This window comes from Aquila chrysaetos, chromosome 2 (assembly GCF_900496995.4).
Source record: "Aquila chrysaetos chrysaetos chromosome 2, bAquChr1.4, whole genome shotgun sequence".
Lineage (NCBI taxonomy): Eukaryota > Metazoa > Chordata > Aves > Accipitriformes > Accipitridae > Aquila > Aquila chrysaetos.
The window spans coordinates 15,262,717-15,286,275 of NC_044005.1; the positions used below are offsets into that span (position 1 = coordinate 15,262,717).

Below are 23,559 nucleotides of genomic sequence, written 5' to 3' on the forward strand. Positions count from 1 at the left end.
TGTGGCTTTACCACAGAGCTCTTAAACTCTTGTTTAAACATTTCTCCAGAGCTGTTACTCAGGAAATAAAAATGTGTGCTGTTTGTCTATAGCAGATTAAAAGTTTACCTTTAATGTGACAGCTTCTCAAATCTAGTGTCGGAAACATGCCTCTATTTTATCATATTATGAAACAGGTCTGGAGCAGAAACAATACACTTAAGAGAGAATGAGACAGAATTTGTGGGTTTCTTTCTTTAATGGTTTATAACCAGAGACCTTTTCTGTGTCTGTCTCTGAAACTTTTGTGCATACAAGTGGCCAGCACATGTAAGCCACACTTTGAAATTTAACAGTTAACCTTAAAAAATCTTAAGTTCAGCAAAATGGAACTTTTTTTTTTTTTTTAGTCTACCGACAGCTCTTTGTAATGATCTGGCACAGGAATCTAAAGTTGTTTTTTTTCTCCAAAACATTCATAATTTCAGCAGTAGAAAACTGAAGTATACCCGAGCTCTGAGAAGGCTCTTTCACATCTGCCTCCGCCTGTGTGCCGATTCCCTGGGGTCCCATTTATAACAATCTAACAAGATAGAATCTGCCTTTGAGTATCAGTAAATATGGCTAAAGATCACAAAACTGTACTCATAATTGTTCAAGACTAAAAGGCAGAATATAGTGTTTGATTAACGTTTATGGTACAGGGCCTTTTTGCAGAAAGACGTTAAAACAGTAACCCCCGAAAACCCCCTAAAACTCCCCCCCTAAGCCCCCACTCCAACCCCCACTGAAGGATGCTATCCTCATTGTGCAAAGTTCATCATTTAAGATGATGCACTTTAGTTTTTGTTGAAGCTGATTGAGGATACCCGATCGGAGCTGTTTCTTGAAAGGGATGCACAAGGTAGTTTTCTGTTAGCAGCGCTAGTACGCAGGAGCAAAGGACACCTTTGCTGGCCCCCAGAAGCACCCGTCCCTTAGGTCAGGGGGCTTTTGACAGTGCATTCTTTTGGACTGGCCTCATCCTTACCACGTCTGCTCTGTGGGTGAGGAGAAACACCGTCAATCCTCAATGCTCCCTATCTGACAATTAACATTCATTAGAAATATTTAAGCAGAAGGGGGTTATGGATGTAGCGGTGTCTGTCAGAGACCCCTAACAAAGGCACCTCCTTGTTTTGGAAGGACTGACGAGCTGGATTGATGAGGTCCCTGTTGGCACTGGAGCCTTGGAGCTGCTCAGGCTAGGGTTTGTGCCGGGCGAGCGGCAGATTGCAGCAGGTGTTACCTAGGTGGGGTGATGCACTGGTTGTCCTCACTGCCTCAGTGGGAAGCTTGGGAACTCCTATTGTCTTCGCTGTTGGGAGACTTCCCTGCTGTCCGGAAAGGTTTATTTTTTTGAGCGATAGAGGGTGGAGAATACAATACAGATGGATCTGTTTCTCTTTCATTAGCTCTTTTAAGACGCTTGTTTAAATGTGTTCGCTTTGCTTTTCAAATGGTAAATGTCAGTGTTTCAAGTTAAGGAAAAAAAAAAAAAAATTTAAAAAAAGCCCAGGCCAGGACTTTGTTAAAATGCTGGTCAAGAAATGGCAAAGGTGACTCCGGACGTGCACAAAGAGGGGCAGATGTGCAGAAGAGTCGGTGCCAGTTTACAATCAGGGCAGAGCCCAGAGCAGGTCCTGCGGGGGGGAGCCAGCGGCAGGGGGAGAGCTGGGGCCAGCAAGTGGGGCTGGGTGCTGGCGATGGTTCCCCGGGGGATGTGCTGGGCGGGTGGCTGTGACTTTTGCAGTGAAAAACCCATGTTTTGGGGAACAGGGTAAGGGTACAGAAAGAAAACCTGGAAGGGCAGATGCGCGTATGCTCCAGCGGAGTTTGTTTCTTGCTGAGGAAACTGTGGCCTTCAGGGCGAGGCACTAACTGGGGTGTGCAGAGCACCGTGCTAGCAGAAATACCACCCCAGCGTGCCATTACGGGAGAACCCTGGAACATCTAAAATCACGCTTGAATACTTCTGTTTCCCACCCTCCTGTACCTACACTTCTCCCAGCCCTGGCTGGGTGATGGCAGTGCTGAGCAGAGCCTAAACCCTGTGCCCCGTAACCCTTCTCTAGGGCAGGTCTGCATGGTTTGATGGGTAAACCGCAGGAGACCATCAGCCCTTTCTCCAACCCTGCAATCCCACCTTTGTTCCCGGCAGTGGAGCAAGTCCAGGAATTTTTAGTGCTCGTTGTTGTTGGTTTTAAACCTCCCATCTCTTTGCCAGCGCCAGCTTTAAACCGCCCACAGGAGATATGCAGATAGGCGCTCTCATTTCTCAGATGAAGCAGAAAAGATGTGAATGGCTTGATTTTCCAAAGTGCCCGGCTGCGTCCGGCAGGGTCTCGGGGCGGTCTGCCACACTCAGCACCCCTCTGGATGAGGCTGCAAGCACTACCGTCCAAAATGACAGCAGGGAGCGGGTGACGGCAGCGGGGCTGTGGCCTGGAGAGCCTGCCCTCTGGTTCACCGCTCACAGCCCTACCCTTTTGTACGTGCGCTGATATTTTTGAACAAGCCCAAATCCCTCTGGGTCTCTGTGCTGTTAGCAAGTTCCCCCCCTTCCCAAAGTCCTTGGCAAAATGGTTGGATTAAACAAATGTGAAATCACAGACAGGGCACTGGGGAGGGCAGCGATCTCGCCCGTCCCCTCTTGCAGCCCGCGCACTGCTGGTGAGGATGGATGGAGGATGGGAGGCTTCGTGCCACTTCCCGGAGCCTCGGCAGCGTTGCCGCCACGGGCACGGCGCCAGGAGATGGCTTCTGCCTCGTAATTGAATAAGGATCTAAGGAAATTTCACTTGCGAGCATGCGATAGGGCCATTCCCCGTGTGGGGAGATGGGAGCCCCGGAGCTGGGTGCCTTGGGTGAGATCCTGTCCGAGTTTGGCTGGATCGGGACGAGGATGGGTGTCCTTGCCGCTGCTATGGGTGTTGGTCCCAAGAGGAGCTGGGACTCCTCTGCGCTGCATCCGTGCAACTGGGTGCTGAAGAAGAGGAGGAGGCAGGGGGGAAAGGGGCGGGGGGGGGGAGGAAGAGAAGAAAAGATCTGTGACAAAATCGTGCGACACCCACGTAAATATTGTTTGTATGAATTGGGTCCTTCATCTTTTGTTAGCAGCAGCTTGTTAATTAACAGCAGATTAGTGCTGCTTTCTTCTGACACATGAATATATTTTGGGCTAGAAAATACTTGTACTCAATAAAACTGTGTGACTGAACAATTCAGAAAGTACCAGCGGAGCGCCGTAATGGATTCCCTTTTCATCCCCTCCCCCCCGCGTCCTCCTCCTCCTGCTCTAAATGCAAGCAGATTTCTGCAGTCTAGTGCAGAAGAGACATGTTAAACACAGCTAAATAAATCATGTTTACTCTTGGCGTTCTTGGTAGTGAAAAATCTGTTGGCTGTTTTTACTTCCTTATTTCTCAGCATTTGCTTCCTACCTGTTTTTGAGCCTGTGCCCAGAAATAGTAGTTTTGTCAAACGAGTGGATTATGCCAACCAGCAGTTGCCTCTGCCAAGGAAGCTGCTGGATCGCAAAACCCGGTGACTTCTTTCTTACAGTGACACTGAGATTCCCCCCCCCATATTGGGATATAAAATAAAAGTATTAAAATGTGGAGAAGGAGAAAATGTAACCAGATCCTGGCAGTTTAAGAGTCCAGATTAAGGAAAGTTGAACTTCTGTTCCAGAAGCTGTTTGTGGAGGTAAGGTGCTGCAGGTAGCAATAATAGGAACCAGACATTTTCCCTTTCTTGTTATCATTCCTTGTCCCATTCTCCCCACAAATGGGTGTGGGTTTTGTTTCAGCATTGGTTTTTTTTTTTCCCTCCGCAGAGAGCTTTACAGCTGGGAGTGAGAGGTAACTAAGCCTTTATTTTAACCAAGTCAGCTCGTGAGCTCTGCTGTTTGCAGGCAGTGGGTGAGCTCTGGTTTTGGGGCTGAATTCTGCTCCTGACTGTGTGCTCCTGGGCAGCTCCATAAACCTCTTGCTTGAGCGAGGGCTGCCGAAGGGGCTGAGCTCCCTGTGTAATGTGGGGTGAATGCAGACGAGACAAAGCTGTGCACAGCTATATGTGCGCGTGTGTGTGTATATATATATGTATATGTGTCACATCTGCTGTCATCAGCAGAACTGTGTTGAGTGGAGGGGAGTGTAGCCCGAAAGGTAACTAACTCTGTTTTGATGCAATCCTGGTTATTAAGTGCTCCTCTTTGACCTCAGGTGGCAACTTTTTATCCTGGACTCCTTGCCACTGTTATCCCAGATGTCAGTGATCCCAGATGTGACTGTAACATGGATTACGAGCCTGGTGGACTTTCCCTGTTTGGTTTTAAAATTAGAAAAAAGATCCTTTTTCCCATCAGAGCTTTGCATGTATTTACTCTTTGATCACATTGGAAGGGCCTTATCCTGTCTCCAGAGGAGCTTTAGTTCTGCTTTCAGTGGTAACACGGATCTGGCCCGTGCTGAATATTAGCATTTTAATGGCTTACTTAAAACCCCATTGCTGGTACACTCACAGGGCTCCCGGCACAAGGAGAGTCCAGCTCTGGGGTTTTGCAAAGCAATGTTGCAGGCTGCAATGCCTGCTGAAACAGAGGAGTGGGGTTGGCCCATTTGTCATAGATTATTAGTATTGTCAATAATAACATGTCTACAGAAGCCAAATTAATTCCTTCTTCTACTAAGTCCAAGAAATGCCAGATCAGTTTCAGAACAGGGGAAAAAATAAACAGAATCAAAGTTTGTATGTTATGATTCCTCTGAATTTCTGGTGGGAATACTCTGCGATAGAAATGATATTTCCATAGAGGCATTGGCTGCCAGTTTGCTTAATTACATTAAATAGTGGTATAAACCTCGGCAGAACATAAACCTCTGTTACAGCCAGTCATTAGAATATTGAATCATAAGGAATAATGATACCAGTGCTAACGTGTTACAACAGTCTTTATTATATTAGTGATTGAAGTGTTATTTAAAAAATAAGGTTTGTTGTAGTGGTTTAGGTGTGCATGCATATTTTCTCTGATCACCTATTAAGAGAATGAGGACTGGATTTGAATTTATTACAGGGAAATAAAAGGCTTGCTTAGAGGAAGAACTACTAGATCGCTGCTTATGATTTTACAGTTTGATTCCGCTTGTCCTTAAGGAAGGTTCATAACACTTACTGTAGAAATGCCATCTACATCTAGAAAATTAGGGTTAAAAGGACTACTTTGTTGAAACTAATTACAGGCTAGTTCAGTTTTTTAGTTGGTGACATTTTAGAGATTTTGCTTGTAATGCAAGAGGTTATAGAAAGATTTGGTTAGACTCTGATATACAGCAATAAGCTGCCATTTGAGTATATTGACATTTTCATCAGAAACAAAACAAAAACCCACTAGCTTTTATTTTACTGGGGTGATAGGTATGAATTTAACATTGCTTCCTCATCCTGACCATGGATGTTTGAAGGAATTCTTTTGCTTCACCTTGGTTTGTACAGTATCTCTGTTTTGTTGTTTGTTTTTTTTTTTAAATACACTTTCCTGGGTAATCAACTTCAGCTTCAATTTCAAGCAGACCTGATAATAAAAAGCCTTTTTGTGTCTTATACTTTTATCTTATTAAGAAAGATGCTATTCTGTACAAATAAATTGGTGAATTGGGAGTTATGGGGAAATCTGGTCCAGAAAAAATATACCTCAGAAAAAATGTCCCATATGCAGAATGGCTCTTGGATTCTTGTAGTTGGCTTTGCTATTAGTTTTGTGTCATACTGTCGTACTTGTGTTTTACCTCTCCTGGTGCAGGGTTCAGTTATCCTGTCTAATTAGCACTTGTGACTGGCCAAATTCTGCTTGGATCCAGGTCTTTGGGTGAAACTTTCATTGTGCTACGTAGCAGCAGGATTGGGCGCAGGTTTGCAATATGCTTCCTTGTGCAAATGAAATGTCGGTTTATTATTTCCCTTTTTTAACTTACATTGTAGTCTGAACTAGATTCCTGGTTGCTGGTTTATTTGTCTGCTTTCTTTCGTTATTTAAAAGCTAGTTAATTTTCTAGCCTCTTTTCTATTCAGGGAGCATTATTTACTCAGTTGTGCCAGTGTCCAGTAAATTGAGGACTGAAGCTTTAAATCCTCTGAGTTCCCCATGTTTGGTGGATTGTTTTACCATCTCCAGTTGATTGCTCCGCTCATTTAATTTGACAGATTCAGGTATCAGACTTGGGCCCACTTGTACACACGCAGCTGGATTGGTTTTCCCCACGAGAGATCCAAAACTCAAAGGGCATCCTCATTTTAAAAGTCTCTGTTGCTTTTTACCCCGCTACGATCGCTTGCTCTGCTTTGCTTAAGTTTTCTTGATCTTAGTGAAATGCTCTGCTGAGTGTGAACATGCTCTGTGCACAAGGGAAAATTTGCAAATTATAAACGTGCACGTTAACGGGACCCCCCCCAAACACTGTTATATTGCTTGAAGTGTAACGTATGCATTCACACTAGGTAGGTAGACTATTTTTCACATTGAAATTCAGCACTTATAAAGTGCCTACACTTATACTGCTTTCGGCAAGGGGTGAGCCAAAAAACGAGGAGCTGTGATTCTCTCCCAAAGCTAATTGTGTCTGTATATTAAGTTTGTCCATCTGTGCTTTGCAGGGACATGAGCATCACCTGATGGTCCTCCGCATTTCCAGCAGTGAAGCAGTTAACAGTGCTGCTGCTTAATATATTGCTGTTACAGAGTCTTCTTAGTTTCCAGGACATTTAACTAAATCAGGTGGATGTCATTAGCCGATTTTCACAGATGGGGAGACTGAGGCACAGAGGGGCAGAGTGACTTCATCTGCCTCTCTTTCCTCAAGTTCCCTCCCCTTCCAGGAATTGTTTTTGCTACCAAACAGCTGCTAAAGCCTCATCCTGCCTAATTTCACCACTTTTTTTTTTTTTTTTTTTTTTTTAATTTTAGTGTGGGACAGGGAAAAAATTCAAAAATACTAGGCAAACTTCAGAGCAAGGAAGAGATACCTACCCGAGCACCAAATCCTACTGTTCTCTTTTCCAGAGGCCATATTCTGCCTGAGGATACATGTTTGCAGGGTTCAGTCCCGAATGGCCAAGGCAGAGGAGAAATCCACCAGTGTTCCTGATTCCTGCCTATCTGAGGCTCTTCCCTGGCCACTTCATTTTAGCCTCTTGACCACGTTCTTGTGGTCAAGCCCTCTGGTTATTTGTAGTGGTATTTCTCTCTGTAGCTGCCTGTATGTATTATTTTGCCCTTTGGAAACAGCTCTTTCCATCCAGTGAGTTCCTTTATTAATTCCAGGGCCTGTTAAATTGCTACAATCGTCTATTAGGGTGGTTATATGTTTCAATTACATCAGGAATATTTGTTGGTATGTAGAAATATTCATGGTATAATCAGGACTAAAAATTTTAATCCCCATAAGGATTTTTACAACCATTGAAACTCCCCAGGACTTAATTACAAGAGTTGGGGAACAAACTTGGGAAAATTGATGAACTGTTTATTGTCAACCCTTTATGCCTTTTGGAAAACAAAATCCACAAATCAGGGTGATTATTGTTACTTGTTAGTTTATTGCGGTAGCTTCTGGACATTGAAGCTCAGATCAGGGCACCATTGTGTTAGGCACTCTGCACCCCCGGAGCAAGAGCCAGGCTCTGCTTGGAAGTGTTTTGGGGCTGAACAGACCAGACAGGCGAAGGGTGGGAAGGGGAAAGCCAAGCTCCGGGAGGAGACGTGCCGCAGCCTGGGTGGCTCGTGCCCTGGGGTGTGCCTTAGCCCCCTTGCCAGCCCAGAGCCCTGTCTGCAAGACCACCCTCCTGACATGAGAAAACGCCCTGGTTTCCTATGTTATATTTATATCGCGGCTGTTGATATGCTGTATTTACTTCTGCCTTATGATGTTTTAGGCCCAATCCTGCCCTTGTTTCCCCTGCTTTCGCTCCTGGTTGCTCTCATAGCGGAGGGATACGGTCCTCTGGGGGCAAAGCCTTGCATCGGTGGGGTGGGCAGAGGGCACAGCAGGAGGAAGCGATGAATGCAGCCTTGGGGTGGGCGAGAGTCATTTTTCTTGTGTGTTTAATCGGGGTGAGCCAAGATATTTCAGTTTTTCACTTAGCTTCGTGATCAAAGCACAAAGGCAAAGGATCCGGGAGCAGGTTTGGATGAGCATCAGGTGGGAGGGGGGACAGGTGGTCCTGCAGGAGCCCCCACGGGGACCCGGCTCATAGGGATGCTGCCTTGCTGCCGTGTGGCACCTGGATGCCCCCGCGGGCCTCCCACCCAGGCCCCCGAGCAGGTCCAGTGACAACCCACCCCCCCATTTCCTAAAAGACAGGTTTTGGCACTGCATAAGCAATCTTGCAGGCATAGTGTGGGCTACTTCTGGGAATCCACGCGGTCTCTTAGGTAAGTAGAAATCTCTACAGCCTGCCCTCGATGTCTGAGCCTCCAAAATGCCATGCGCAAATATGTGGACAACCTAAAATGTGGATTTTTATGCAGTGAGAAGAGTTACATGCGCAAAACAGGGTATTTATTAGGATATTTATTAACCACACGGGGTGTTCCAAGCTCAGTTTATTTATCTTTGTAAAGTGCTTCCAGATCTTTGCGTGGAAGGCACTAGAGAAATGAAAGGCGTATTATTATTATTATTGTTATTATTGTTGTTGTTGTTATTATTATTATTATTATTACAGCATCTAACTACTGACAGGCAACCACAGCTGCACGCTCAATTCAAGCCACTTAAATTTAGGGGCTGATTTTTACAATATTGACTCTTAATACTTTTTCCCATTGACTCCATATGCTGAAATGTGTGTTCACCTGCCCTGCTGAAGTATCATTATTCTCCAGAAATATGTAAATGGGGTGCTTTTAAAGAAAGGAAGAAAATGTGGCATAAATATGAAGTATTCACATTTATATGGTAGAACTCAACTGCCATTTAAGAAGGGCTTCAAAGCAACCAACTGTATGAGCTGGTAGTTGCTTCTCTGTCATTAAAAAAGAAAATGCATTGATTAAAATAAAGCCAAGGAATCTCATAGACAAAGGGTAACATTTATGGTGTTCAAGGGTCTGACACGAGCTACTAACAGCCCAGGAAATGGAGAGCTGAGTTTCACAGTCAAGCGTTTTAATCAGTACGGTTGTGCACAGCCGCTGCCGCGTGTGTGTTATGTAATATCACACTTCACCCGCCCACACACACCTAGAGACAACAGGCATCTTCGAAAGGTCTTGGCATTATTCAGAGGAAAGACTCCCAGCAATACCCCTGCCTGGTGTTTAACCTTATCTTTACTTACGTTTAGGCACTTCTTTTTTTTTTTTTTTTTCTCCCTTCCCTTCCTTTTTTCTTTCCCATGGTACATCAATAGTGGGTATTTTTGTATCTCCAAAAATGGAGCAGATATAGGGGGAAAAATCCCATTAGCTCCATGATGTGTTTTCACGGCAGCTCTGAAGGTTCTGGTCATGGCCGTTTTGTACATTTTGTTGCATTGTCCTCATGCTGTTATTATTTTTTTTTCTTTTGTAAGTAGACTTGAAACGTTGCATTCTGAAGACACCAGCTAATTATTAAATGGTACCTAGCCTATGCTTTCTTTAGATTTTAAAATAGGAAATAATTAGCCAGAGGTTTTAAATATGTGCAGAAAAGCCAAATAGGCCTGTGAAACCCCAGGATTTAATAACAAAGAAGGTGAGTCAGTTTTCCAGTGCCCTAAGAGTTTGAAGACATTCTTACTCTGGCTTCTGAGTAACAGAAAGAGTTCAACCACATTTCATTGTGGTATAAGGTAGCCCTGAAGTTAACTGTTTTTCCAAAAAAGACGGGGAAAAAAAAAAAGGCTGTTGCTGGCTGCTAATTAGATGTATTTTAACTGCAAAGTCATTTTAGCAGCTAATATTGTTATTATGTGCTTCAGTGTGAATCCTTAGTGAAGCTATTAAACTGTGAGAGCCTGAACTTATCAGACATTTTGTAATGTGGCTGGATTTTTTTATCCTTCTTCAGAAACCTGTGGGGAGTGGAGGACCTTTCTGGCTCAGACATGGAAAACACATTTCTTACCAACTGATTACTAGAGTGGGCAGCTGAGACCTCCTTGCACCCTCCTTTTGCACTTTCTTTTCCCTGGCAATAATATTTCTTCTTTCTGTTGCACTCCCTCCCTCCTCTCCCAGACAGTGGTCAAACCCCGCGACGCACCCTCTAGCCAAGGAAAGGGATTTAACGGCAGGGACCGGTCTCGGCTATTTTGGGATACTTTCGACTCCTGCCTGTATACAACAAGTTGGCGGTTCTCAGTAGCCGGTAGGCTCTCAGCATCAGGCAAGCTCCTGCTTTTGAAAAGCAATAGCCCACAGCAGACAGTGGACTTAGCCATCATTTTCCTATTGGTTTCTCACCCAGGATTCTTACTTTGTAATTGCTGGGTTGGGTTTCTCAGGGTTTGGATTTTTCCCCCCGTCTTATTGCATCGGTTGCTTTTATTCTCCTTCGCACTCTAAAACAAAGTGACTGATACAATATCCAAACTGATTAAAAAGAAGGGGATTTTTTTCCCCCTTTATTTGCTCAGATTTGAATTGGGTTATCTGCCTATCTTGTTTATGAAATTTTATGCTGTCTTTTCTGCACAGACTGTGACTCCCAAATCTTCCACAGCTCCATTTCCATATTCCTGCGTGCTTGTTCTTTGTTAATCACTTGGCAAGCGCTTATTTGAATATTAAAAATTTCTTTAATCATCAAAGGCAGGAGCACAGCTTCATGAATATTCATATTTTTTTCCTCCTCAGACTGGATTCTAGTTCATTACCCTGCAGTAAAGCCAAACAGTCATCAATCGCGCTCATTACAGCCGCTGGCGTTTTGATTGGCTGCCTGCTGCTGGTAGCCTGCGTCCCCCATCCTCCCGCTCTCTTCCATGAGCTGTCGTGTACCTGCCAACAACAACAACAAAAAAAATATCAACAATGCAAGAATAAATTTCTCCAGTTGAAAAACAACTTTGCAAACTTGTCAAACAGTCCTCGTCACTTTTTTTTTTTTTTTGGTTTTACACCAAAAAATAATAAAAAAAAATTAGAAGGGAGAAACTTGAGCTTTAGAGATGAATATTTGTCAAGAGAGTTGACGTAAGTTTCATTTGCATAATGACTTTGTACTTCTGCATTAATAAAATTTGCATATGAAGCCATGTTAATTACTCCTGATCATGCTTTTTGCATTCATGCATAGTAATTTTCTCCGACTTGTGAGAATTAATGTCTTGGCATGGGGGGAGGAAGGGGGGGGATTGGGGTACTGTCAAATTTCTGTGCCAGTGCCCCTCACTTACACTCTTTCTCCTTCTTGCTCACCACGTCGCTGTTCTTGATCTATGACTCATTTATGCATTATCATTTGAAATTCTTGGGAGAAAGAAATGTATCAATTCAAAGGGAATCCTTGTCTGCCAAAAAAAAAAAAAAATCCCTGAGCAAAATATAACAAGAAATCCCTGCCCTGCCCTCCTTCTTCTTTCCCCAGTGCTGCCTTTCCATTTCCAGCTTGAGCGAAGTTTTAGTCTTAGCATCGTAAGTCAATGCAGGGGAACTGCTCCAAAACCGCTACGCATGTGCTGGGGGAAGAGGTAAAGGCTGGTGTGCAGGTGTGTCTGGCTGAGTGCTGGACTCTGTGCCTGAGTGTGTATAATAGCCTATACCACTGAGTCTTTTCAGCCTTTCCTGGGGGATGCTGTGGGTGCCCACCACTTGCAGGGTGTGCATGCATTGCTCTGCTAGTTGCTGTTGGAACTGGTTGTGCCTCCGTGTCTCTGTACACTCTGTGTCTGTACACATGTGTGCTTGTGCAAGTTTGCTTCATCAACCCTGTTGGTGTCTGTGTAAAGAGACATGGTGGAAAGATAATAGTGTCAGTTGGGAACAGTCCGTATGAGAGGGTGTAATACAGATGAGACAACTTGTTTTAGGAAAAGCTTGGAAAAAAATCTGTTGGAAAGATTAGTGAATAGATCTGTCTTTCACTTTTGGATGTGTCTGTTCAAGTCTGCTGCAATGGTTCATGTAAAACCCATCTCAAAACATCTGCAGTACTCTCCCTGAACATGACGGGCACAGGGCAGGGTTGAGGCTGCAGCCTGCACTCTGAATTTGTAGCCATACACTGTTTGAACAGATGTTTTTCTTTTTATTGAAAGAGAGTTTTTTAATAATGGAACTGAGCTTTAGTCTCTAACCAGCTATTGATTGATTTTCCATCACCAGACAGGCACAGAGACACACAGAGAAAAACTTGGTTCGTGCCCTGTTAAGTGGTTTACACGTCTGCCTGTGCAGCTGCCTGTCTGCCTGTGCACAGACACACACCCAGGCACCCACCCAGGCAAGCACACAACACCCCCAGGGACACACCAGCTACACAGCTACATGTGGCTGCATTTACACGCAACACGAACTGTAAAGCAAGGTCTCTTAAATTAAGATCGCGTCCTCTGCTCTGAACCACACTCTGCACCACTCTGAATGTCCTCTGAACCTGAGGTGGGACATTGTGAACACTGCTTGTGGCTCCATCTTGGTGCTTTGCTCAGGGACTTTTCTGCAGATGTGCCAGAGGAGTGTCGTATTCTACGTATACCATATCATATGGCCAGTCATGCCTAGGTTCAGGGAGAGGGACAACAAAAGGATGCAATTTATGCCTTGATTGTGGCTTTTGTCATGTTCATCTAGGCTTTTATGCTCATTTCCATCTTCTGGGGTCATGTCCAATTTACCTTATTTTCTTCTTTGCAAGTTTAAAAATAGCAGAGAGCAAAAAATTTACTCTTAGCCGTGCCTGGGAGTCAACATAACCAGTGAGCTACTGTCATGCACTGAGTATATGCCGAGCCTGTTTAAAGCATGAGGACAAAATTCTCCTTTACCATCAGCAATGCAGATCTTTTATTTACATAGTGACAGTCCCTGTGCATGTTTCACACTCATGCTACGTGCAAAACTCCCCTTTGCATCCACGCAGAATGAATGCAGAATATATAATTGAGATCTGCAGTGCAGGTGAGTGATTTCCCAGTGCTGACCCAAGAAGAAAATCGAGCCTCACACATCGTGTCAGCAATGTCCGAGTGACACAGAGCTGCATGTGCGTGCCCGCTCACCCCAGTCGGATCGGATGTTTTCCTCTAAGACTGCAGCACAGTTCTTGTGGTCTGCTTTCCCTTAGTGCCAGTTGTGGCTGTGTCCCTTACGGCAGCCAGGGGCTTGCAGGAGTGTTTTCTTTTTGAAACCTGTGTGCAACATGATGTGGTCAATTGGCTGTAGCATTCCAGAGGCTGGCTGCCCTCCCTTGCCTGGTGCTGCGTGGGTTGAGCAGAAAACTCCCAGCACCGCCTTAGGATACTGTCTGTCTATCTACCTATATCTGTTTATCTTTTTATCTGTTTGTTCGTTTTGTGTTTGTCCATCACCTGTTGCAGTTAAGTTGAAGAACGGTAGAGTCCCCGTCTTAATTTTCAGTTTTAAATAGAGCCTTTATGGGGAAAAAATCCCACAGAAGAGGAGCTGGAGAGGTGAAACGTGGGCATGTTCCTAGCAAATGTAAGCTCTGTGTTTCTGAGCACCACTCTTATTCTTTCTAGAGCTATGAAAAGGTATCATGTACCTAATGGTGGAGGTCTCCTTTTCTCCATGCCTTTCCTTGAGGCCAGCGGATACGATTTCCCTCTTCATGATTTGCCACTTGATCTGGTTCTATAAGACTGTCCTGATTTGTGACAAAGAAGCAAACCCTGAAGTGATAGCAAAGAGGAGGAGGGTCCACCTGATTTGACTTCCCTTGTAGGGGCGGACTCAGCCTCCTGGTCTGGCAGGCCCACGATCTTTGTCTCTTAGCGCTGGACGCGGGAGTGGTGGTAGGACTCCCTGAGCATCTGCCAGAGTCTCTCTTTGTCTATTCTTCTCCATTACCAACCCTTTCCTTTCTGACACTAAGTTAGCACCTTTTAGATTTCTTCATATATACATCAAAGGACAGAAAAAGACCTTCAGAGTGACACGTTCTGCTCCGTCCATTCGCTGGCAACTGGTTCATATAGTCTTTCCCGTAAATTTGTTAGGTACCTTGTTAAAGCGGATTGCTGGCTTGTCCCCAGTACCTCTGTTGGAAGGCTCTTACAAGATACCTTTGCTGAGATGGTTAGAAGCCTCCTATTTGAAACCTTAATTCCTTTTTCACACTAGAGGAGATGTATTGGACAAGAGTAGGGAGGCCTTCCCTGTACCCACTTGGTGAGCTCTTAGCATCTTCTCGGATGCCTCAGGGCTGTGCAAATTGTATCAAATTCATTGCCAATGGACAGGTGGGACCCACCATCACTAGAGGAGAAGCTGTTGCTCTCAGGGTAGCGTTGCATGCTAGGACCCATGCACCTCCACATTAAAACCCCATGCCGTTGTGGTTGATGGTGCACCTGGCGCGCTTCGTATAGCTCCTCTGTGTGATGAGCTCCTTCAAAACCCGTACTATGGCACCACAATGTGCAGAGGGCCAAGTGACTGCAGGACCTGTGCCCTTAGTCATGGTGGGGCCACAGACATGTCTAGGTGTAACCTGAGACGTAGCTGCCCTGTGGTCCTACTCCAAATCCTGATTTCAAGCTCACAACTTTCCCAGCAAGGACGAGTGCCCAGGCAGCTCAACATAGCCTATGGTAGCCTAGTTATTTTTATAATGTTAGGAATATAAGATACAATTGTTAAGTCATTGGAGGGAATCTTTGTTACTTTCTGCTTGTTCCATGAAAAAACCAAACTTGTTATTCGTTTATGTTACAGTGGCAGTAGAGTAGTTCATACACACACAGAAATCCATGTCTGACTCAATCAGTTTCCATGTGTCTAGTGCACAGTCCTGCCCAAAATGCAACATAGGTACGATCTGGATAGTAGTTACCATTACCTGCTTGTGTAGTACTTCCAGGGAGATCAAACAGTTACAAAAGCAACTGAGCCCCCAAAATAAAAAAATCCTTCCTCGTCCCACAAGCCACAGAGATGGCTTCTATTTAAAACCAGTCCTCACAAAAGAGCACAAATTTTATCCTTGATGCTTGAAGCTCAAGTATTTACACAGGGAATTTAGACTCTTCACTTGTGGTTTTGGCAAAAGCTTCACACAAATGTTTTGCACTGGTGGTCTCTTAGCCATTTAAGATAAACGACAAAATCAAATGCAGTCCTTGCAGACTGGAGCGCTGGATGCTGTGCCAGGGATGAAGTATCCCCGTTTGCCTCACATGTGTAGCTGTCAGATCAACATGCAGGCCTAGTTTCCGAATCAGGACTCTCGAGGTGGAGAGGCTCCCATTTGAAAGCGTTGCTTTTTTAGGGTTTGAGGGAGCATGGATAAATATTTCTCCTTGCTGCCACGGTGTAGGCTCCTTCAGAAAATGTTTTTTCTAGGGTTGGAGGGAGCACAGATAAATATTTCTCTTTGCTGCCACAGTGTTTGTATATATCTGCAAGGGGCACACGCATGCACAGCCGGAATTGCCACCATTAAAAAAAAAGAGAGCATTTGCCAGAAGATACCCCACAATTAACACACATATTTCCTGATCTAAATACAGGGGGAAACTGTGGTTTCTGATCTACCACTGTGCGGTAACTGTTGGCAAATGCCAGCTTTTTAATGGCGACCACTCCACCGCATATCTTCATTTAGAAACTGCCCTTGATTAGTAGCTACCCTTTATTTAATAATTAAGTGGCAGGCATAGTTTTAAATGAAGGGGGTGGGATTCTCAGTGGATAGTGCTGTTCGCTCAACTTCCCTTTAAGCTCTGCTAATTCGTGCCAGCCAAAAATGCGACTCCTACCTGATTCTGCATGTGTGTATGCTCGTGTGTATTTGTGCAGGTGTATATCGGTATTTAAGACTTGTGTCTTAGTTTTTCAAAGCTGTGGAGCTCAGTTTGGACTAGTGCCAGGAGGAGCGAGCGTTTCCAGCGGAGCAGGAGAAAACTCTTAAAAATACAGCTTTTAAATGGCAGGTGACTCCTAGAGGGGTTAAAAATAAATAATACGGTTGGAGGTTACAATACTGTCTTTTAGCTACCAGGAAAAAAGGTTGCTCCCTTCTTCACAGGCTCGATAGGGAAGCAGCCTGCATAATCGGGGCATGCAAAATGCACAACTGGCCGCAGCTCAGGCGGGAAGGCAGCACAGCGTCCGCCAATGCTTCCTTCTGGGAGCTCGGCTCCTGGCACCTCACTGAAGCCATTTGAGCTCTAAGTCACCACACTTTGTCCGGGCTGGTGCGTGGAGCCCGCTTCAGCGGCGGCTCGGCAGAAAGCCTGCCCAGTTTTGTGTCGTCTCAATGCATTAACACAGCCGTAAAACAATAATCCCCCTTTTGATTCGGTCCCTGAGCAAGCGCCGGTGGCGACGTCTGCCGCCTCCGGCTCTGCTCCGTGCCAGGGCCGGCCGTTCCCCCCGACTTCGCCTCTCTCCGTGTCCCCTGCGGGCCCCCAGCCCTGGTTTGCGGGTCCCCCAGGTCTCTTCTTGCTCTTCCCCTGCCCAGCGTGAGCCCACCAGACTCAGCCGGACCCAGAGAGGGGTTCAGACCAAGCGTGTCGCGCGTTAGGCAGCCAGCCCCCGCCTCGCTTGTTTCCCCTGATGATGCCTCCTCTGTCCCTTCAAACTTAGATCCGACTGACAGTTTTTTCTATTGTTTTTTCTCCAGGGCCGTCCAGGCCTGCAAACCTGCCGGGGGCTCCCATAGCTGCCTCCTCCCACCCTCACACATCCGTGATCACGTCACCTCTCCGCGCACTGGCCTCCCTCCCGCCCTGCCTTAGCCTGCCCTGCTGTGGTGCACGTGCAGTCTCAGTTGGCGGGACTCAGACTGAGATTCAGACTGAGACGTCAGGCACATTTGGATGTCATTGTCAGTTGTCAGGTAATAGAAACATTTTTTTTTTTTTTTTTTTTTGTTGCTATCTGAAGGTCAGTAGTGCTGCCAAGTGATGTCGTCTTTGCTGTGGGAGAGCTGCCTTCGCTGGGTCGCGTGGGGAAGGCAGAGACGATGCCCGAAACCACCCCTCTCCCCTTCCTCCCTCCCCCTCCACCCTGGCGGAGGATGGGGAGCGGGAAAGGGCGAGCGACTCCCTCCATTTCTCCATCCCTCCCCCCCGCCTGCCCACCTTCAGCTGTCACCGGCGGCCACTGCCGGGCCGGTTGTGCCACGTTGTGAACAAATGTCTGAGACTCCTCACCAAATGTGATACCCCAGTATCAAGATTTCTTCTCTCTGGGCTGTTTATTTTAAGCTTAATTGGATAACATTTAACATCTGAGGTATTTCCCCCCCCCCCCCCCCTTTTTTTTCCTCCATCCCCAATCATTTGTATTAAAGGCTCTCCTCCGCATCCATGTGCACGCAGGATGTATGTGCTCCATGCCGTTTTCTCCCTCGCTTTGAGAAAATGCTCCTTGGTAACTTGCCACACATCCCTCGCCTCTCCCCTGTCAGCTTTTCTTTTCCTTTATTCCTTTTGGATGCCTGACTTTTGTCACCGCGAGGAGGGGAAAGTGATGTGGAAATGAGGGTGCACCGAGCTAGCCAAAGAGGACACGGACATATTGTCGCCAGACCCCATCATTTCAGACCCAGTGATCTCTTTGAAATCAGTGGGTGTTTCTGAGCGTGGCTCAGTTGCAAGATGGGGTCTATGGTGAACTGCAGGCTGGAGAGGTGAAAATGGGGAGGATTTAAAAGAAAATACAGCTGTGGCAAAATCCACAAGCGTTTATGGAGTCTCACTGTGGTGGGCCAAACCCTGCAGCCCTCATTCATGCTAATGTGCGTGGAGTTTTAATAGGGAGTTCCCAGAATGATGCTGGATGAGTAATGCGTGAGGACCAGAGGATTTAGAGAGACAGCAACGGCTGTCAGGAGTAAAGCCTTTGGGAAATGGTTCCTCATGTCCTCCCGAAGCCGGCAAAACTTTGCTGCGCTCAGCTTTTTCCTTCCACGAGCAGTGGTACCACCTGGCTGCAGTACGCTGTATCTCATGAGAATGTCCCTGTATGTCTCTCATTGTTGTAATAAAGCGAGACAAAAAGTTTTGCAAGAAATTTAAATTTGCATCTTGGAAACCCTTGATCTTGAAAGATAAAATATTCTCGGGAGGAGGCTGAGAGCACTCCACAGGGTCCTATTTCGACCCTGGGTGAAGCTGAGGGCGCGTGAGGAAGGCTCCCGGGCTGCCTGGGAGAGGCTCAGCCTGCACCCGGCCGCTTGCACCGGCCGCAGGCACTGGGCTTGCAGCAATGCCCTGTGTGGCACGGTGCAGTCAGTGCATCCAGAGGATTTGGTCAGATTTCCTATCCGAGCTGCCGCATGCAGCGTGGGGGGGAATGCTGTTTTAATCAGGATCTGCTTCATCAGCCTCAGCAGATTGACCAGCTGGCCTGAGATGGGTGTAGAGATGGACTCTTCTGAACGGTGAGCGCTGGATCAGAAAGTCAGATAGCTCCCTTCCCTCCTCCCTGTAACCAGTAAGCCAAACTGGAACTGATCTCATGGTTTGCTGTCTCTGTCCTCACTGCTGCGGTACGCACGCAGGTGCCTTTGGTAAGCAGGTAGTTGTAACAGTGAACTGGATGCCCTGGTTCCCTGTTGCTTCTGATGCCAGCAGCTAGTGGGGAGGGAAGCAAGTACAACTAAAAATAGAAAAGGAAGGAAGGAATAACTTATTAAAGAACGTGGGAAGGCAAGGCTTTTGTACTTTGAGTACTTTGAGTTCTCACTTTGGAGTTGTGCGCTGTGAGTTTTCAGAATTGCCTGTTTGCTGGGAGAGCGATGCCAGCTCCGTGGAGAGAGAGACCTGTTATCATGGCTTCCTGTAATTACTGCTGCAGTCTGCAGCACTTAGAGAATAGGTTATATCAAAGTGCATGCTACATGTTTATGACAGTAGTTGGTCAAGGTCTGCTTGAAAGAAACATTTGCTTCCCTTGAAAAAGGAGATTATGTCTACTTAACCCTTTCTTAGCTCCCATGGTATTCACTGCATATGAGCCTGGGCATGGTTTAAACCCTGTAGCAAGGGTTACAGGATTTTTCTAGCTCCCAAAATGTTTTGTGGAAATGAAAGAAAAGTGAGTTCTTTGTGTCGACTAATAATCTGGTGACGGTCCCTGCATTGTGCCCTCTTTTTTAATGTAGACATTTACAACAGTCACTTGCTCCAGCTTTAGAGATCTGCTTGTCTCTCTGACTTGATTAGCCTTTTATTCTGTCAGCCCTGTTCTTGCTTCTGAGGAATTGTTTCCTTCTTTGAACAAAAGCCATCAACAGTTCCCGCCTCTCCTCCTCCTTCATCATTTCTTACCTTTCCTGTTTTTCAGCATTCAGGACCTGGAGTTTTTCCATGCAGTTCTCAAGCAGGCTGCAACTCTGAAGGCTCGAATTTTCAGGTTCTCCCAAATGTCTGCTGGGCACTCACAAATCGGGCCCTCAAGAGTCCCAGCAGTTTTGTGCTGGAGAATCTAAACTTTTGGCTGGTGGTGGGATTTGGGGTATGCAGGTGTGAAAACTGCATTTGGAAATCTCCGACCTAGATAAGAGCGATTGCCTGGAATGCTGAGTAACGTTCAGTCATGCACAGGGGAAGTCATGCTGCCTCATCCAGAGCTGTTTGCGATCTTTAGAAAACGTGCTGCTGATAGTAGTTTCAATCACAGTGAATGATGCTGCAAAGTCCGCTTGGGTGTTGACTGTCGCTCGGCCGGTGCTGGTCCTGGTCCCCTCGGTCTTTGTTCAATTCTTTGTGTTCTTGCCACCACAGGGTGAGGAAGGTCTATGTTTTTCCATGTGATTTAAAAAAAAGTACCCACCATTAGAACAATTTCTCTCTCAGTCTCTTTATTTATTTATTTTTTGCCTCAGAGGCTTCTGTCTGTTGAATTGGGTTCTCCCATTTAAATGTTTTTAGTGCCTATTTAATTAGAAGTTGGAATAGAGTCATGAAATTCACAGGGTTGTGTAGCTTGGATCTAAAATATGAATGGGCAAAGCATTCATTTTGCTTTACCCCTTGCCAGATTAGGGTGCTTTTTTGAGCCTGCTTTTTATTTCATTTCAATGAATTGCAACTGCTCAGGGTAACTGTAAAACATACACAGGTTTTTTTGCATAACAGAGACATGCAAATGATTGTTGAGAGACTTAATTATGTAAAGAAAAGTATATGCCCGTATGCATGCACACATACACTGCAATGCTTTTTGTGGGGCTATTTTTTCACAATACGTCTTTATAAGGCTCTTTTTATGATGCTGATTTATTAATATTGTACATTAAGGCTTAAATTGTCAAAGCTGCCTAAGAGATTTGGATGCCCATTTCCCATTAAAGTTAACGAGAAATGAGCTTTGAAAATCTCAGTGCAGAAGTGCATGGCACTTTACAGTGCGCTCTCCAAAGAAAAAAGTCCCTGCCCTGAAGATCCTACAGTGCAAAAGCCCCAGAAATGGAATTATAATCGGCATAAGACAAAGGGGATTGTAATGGCACAGATAATAATTTATCCCCTGTGCCTGCATTCACATATATACGTGATCCAAAATCTTTGGACCTGGGCCCATGAGTGAGGGTTTTATATACCTCCGTAAAGATAATTAAATCTGTCCAATACACATATATTCAGCTAACCAGTGAAACTGCTTCCTTCCCACATGTAGGCTGATGGAAGGAGGTGGAAAGCAATTATGATACTTAGTTGCATATATAAAAACAGCAAGTGGGCATGGACAGCAGTGATTAATGGACAGGACTGTGAAGTTTAAGGTCTAAAATAGAGGAAGGCATGGGGCCATAGCTCAGAAAAGAGGAACAAGCTCCTGTTAATTCAAGGAATCAGCTATATTAGTCATTAGGACATTCTGAAAATCACACAGTCATCTTGTAAAGTTAATATCAATTTACTTGGCTACTGAAATTCTACTTACTGCATCATTTAACTAGTCTGGTGTTTTCTTGGCAAAGGTTAAGGTGACAGTAAAGATAAAAGAAGTACCTGTAAGTAAATAATAGATTTTAAAAGAATACTTTTCCCTCCTTCAATTATATCACCATAATAATTTTGTGTTGGTTTTATAACTGGAGTCAGCCAATAAGAAGAGTTAGATTAGACCACCCTGCTGTAAAAAGCTTGATGCAATTAATACAGTCTGTCTAGAAAGCAGTATTATTTCAAAAACTTTTATGTTAATGATATGGTATGCACTCGGCACATTTCTTACTAGAACAAGAAGCAAGCTTTTGTTCACTCCAGACTGGGTTTTATTAACACAGGAGGATCAATGGAAAACAAAACAGTAATCAGAGCGGAGAATGCAAACTCATCCAGCAAAAACCTACTAAATCATCAAGTCCCAGGACGATAACTTGTATTTTACTCTTCATTTTTTGTTGAGTGGAATCTCAAAAAAAAAAAAAAAAGTCCACTAAAACTTGTTTTCTGATCAGCACTGGTTGTTTTTTCGGGAGGAGAAAAAGGAATTGGGTATACATGTCTGAGGGCAGACAAAGACCTATAGTTTCCCTGAGACCCTTTGTAAATGTATCTTTTCATTTTGCTGCGTAAAGAAGAGGTTTGCATAAAGTACTGGCTAACATTCAGGAGAGATGTCCCTATTAGTCATGGTTACATGTATTTATTTATTTTAGTGAAATATTTAATGCATCCTATAGTAGAATTGACTCTGTGGACAGTACTTACAGAGTGCAGGGATGTGTGAGAGATGTATATACTAAAACCAGTAATGCATCAGCCTGAGTGTATGCATCCATCTTTTCATCTATTTATCAATCTATGTGTTCATCCATCTATCCAAGTATTAAAATCATATGTGACCTGTCTGTCTATGCAGCTGTCTCACCAGATATTAAAATCAGATCCAAACTCAAAATAGATGGATCTAATCACAAACTGATTTTTTGACTGAATGGCATGTTTGTCAAGAGGCAGCGAACAGACCTTAAGATGGCAAAGAGGTGACTAAAATTAGGGTGCTGCATGGGGCAGCAGCGCTGGCAATTTGAGTGTGGCTGAGGCTTTGTTCTAGACAGACGCCTGATCACTATAACTTTGTAAGTCCTAATTATGTCAAGTTAAGAACCAGCAGGAGCAATAGCGATATTTAAAGGTGCTTTAAAGTGGATGCTTGCCATTTCGAGACATCCCAGGAAAAAAGAAAAGCCCTTAATTGCAATATTAACGGGTGGAACTGAATCTGGTAGTCTCGGGACAAAAGGGTTCAAGGCAACGTTGCCTGCAGTAAAGACAATGGCTCCAACATTGAGAGAGTTAACTCGATCGCATACCACTATGCTGAGCCCGAGAGTCTGAACTCTTCAAACGCTCCAAATGGAGAGCTAAATCAAAGAATCCTGTTTCAAATCCATCCAAGATGTTGCTGTTTTTCTCCTCTGACAGGAGAAGCATTTGGAAGTGCAGTTTCTTTCTTTTTTTATAGCTGTCTTAAAAAGGAGTTTGGATGTTTAGCACAGCTGGTGCTCATTACATTATGCACTATCAATAAAATAGCATGTGTAATTAATTTTTAATGCAGTGCTGTATGCAGCGCTTTAAAGCAGTTACTGTATGGGGAGAGCCGACACCGGTCACTGACATCAGAAATATTGAAATAGAGGGCTAGATTTTGCATTTTTAAAGGGTGTATGTGCAAGTGGGGGAAGGGTAATTCCCAGCCAGCAATTCTCTGGCCACAATCAAATTTAAAAATATAGGAACAAGATGGATGAAGGTGATTTTATAATTTGCTTATTGGAATGAACAAATTTATTTCCTTTTAGGGTTTGCTGAGTGATGGCTGGGTTAGGAGTAGGTGACTTCAGAGTATAGGTAAGCACCAGGGGACCGCACGGAACTGATCCATCTTTGTTAAAGCACAAACAGGCTTTGGTGGTATCAGGTGGGAGATGAGGCAAAAGGGGAGGTTATGGGAAAGCAAGGGAAAGACATTTCTCTTTTATCTCATTGAGCAGGTTTTATTTTACAGGGCTCCTTTCTTGTGCCTTGTTGTTCCCATTAGGAATAACCCCCATTTTTTCCCCTTGATTCATTAAATATTTGGGAGTATCAGTAGTTTGAAAGGGAGAGAGTAGCTTGGTTACAAAGAGGCACCACTGATGGCAAGGTGCCTGCTGCTCTGACAGAAGACCCAAACAAATCACAGGGTCTTCTATTTTCTTGGCATTGGCGCATCACTTTCCAGAAGACACCAGCATAAATAAAGACTGCTTTAATGGGGTGCGGTAGGCAAGGTTTGGGCACTGCCGTAGCTTTCAGCAGCCGTTATGTCCAGAAACACCTCAGTTGTCTGAAGGAGGAGCAGACCTGTTTTTGAAGTTGTAGCATGGTGTGTGTTCGTATTCAGCAAAGGGACAGGAATGGCTTTCA

At 44.8% G+C, this 23,559-nt stretch overlaps 1 protein-coding gene across 4 annotated transcripts in view; it reads left to right on the forward strand.

Annotated features, from left to right (window-relative positions):
* Positions 1-23,559, forward strand: part of BCL11B (BAF chromatin remodeling complex subunit BCL11B) — a 97,163-nt gene that overhangs the window by 26,119 nt on the left and 47,485 nt on the right. For 2 of the 4 annotated variants that reach the window (XM_030003745.2, XM_030003752.2), the window contains exon 3: positions 16,812-17,027. The exons of the other annotated variants lie outside the window; for them this stretch is intronic. In XM_030003745.2, coding sequence (XP_029859605.1) covers positions 16,812-17,027 — 216 coding nt within the window. The remainder of the gene's footprint in view (positions 1-16,811; positions 17,028-23,559) is intronic. 4 annotated transcript variants of the gene reach the window in all.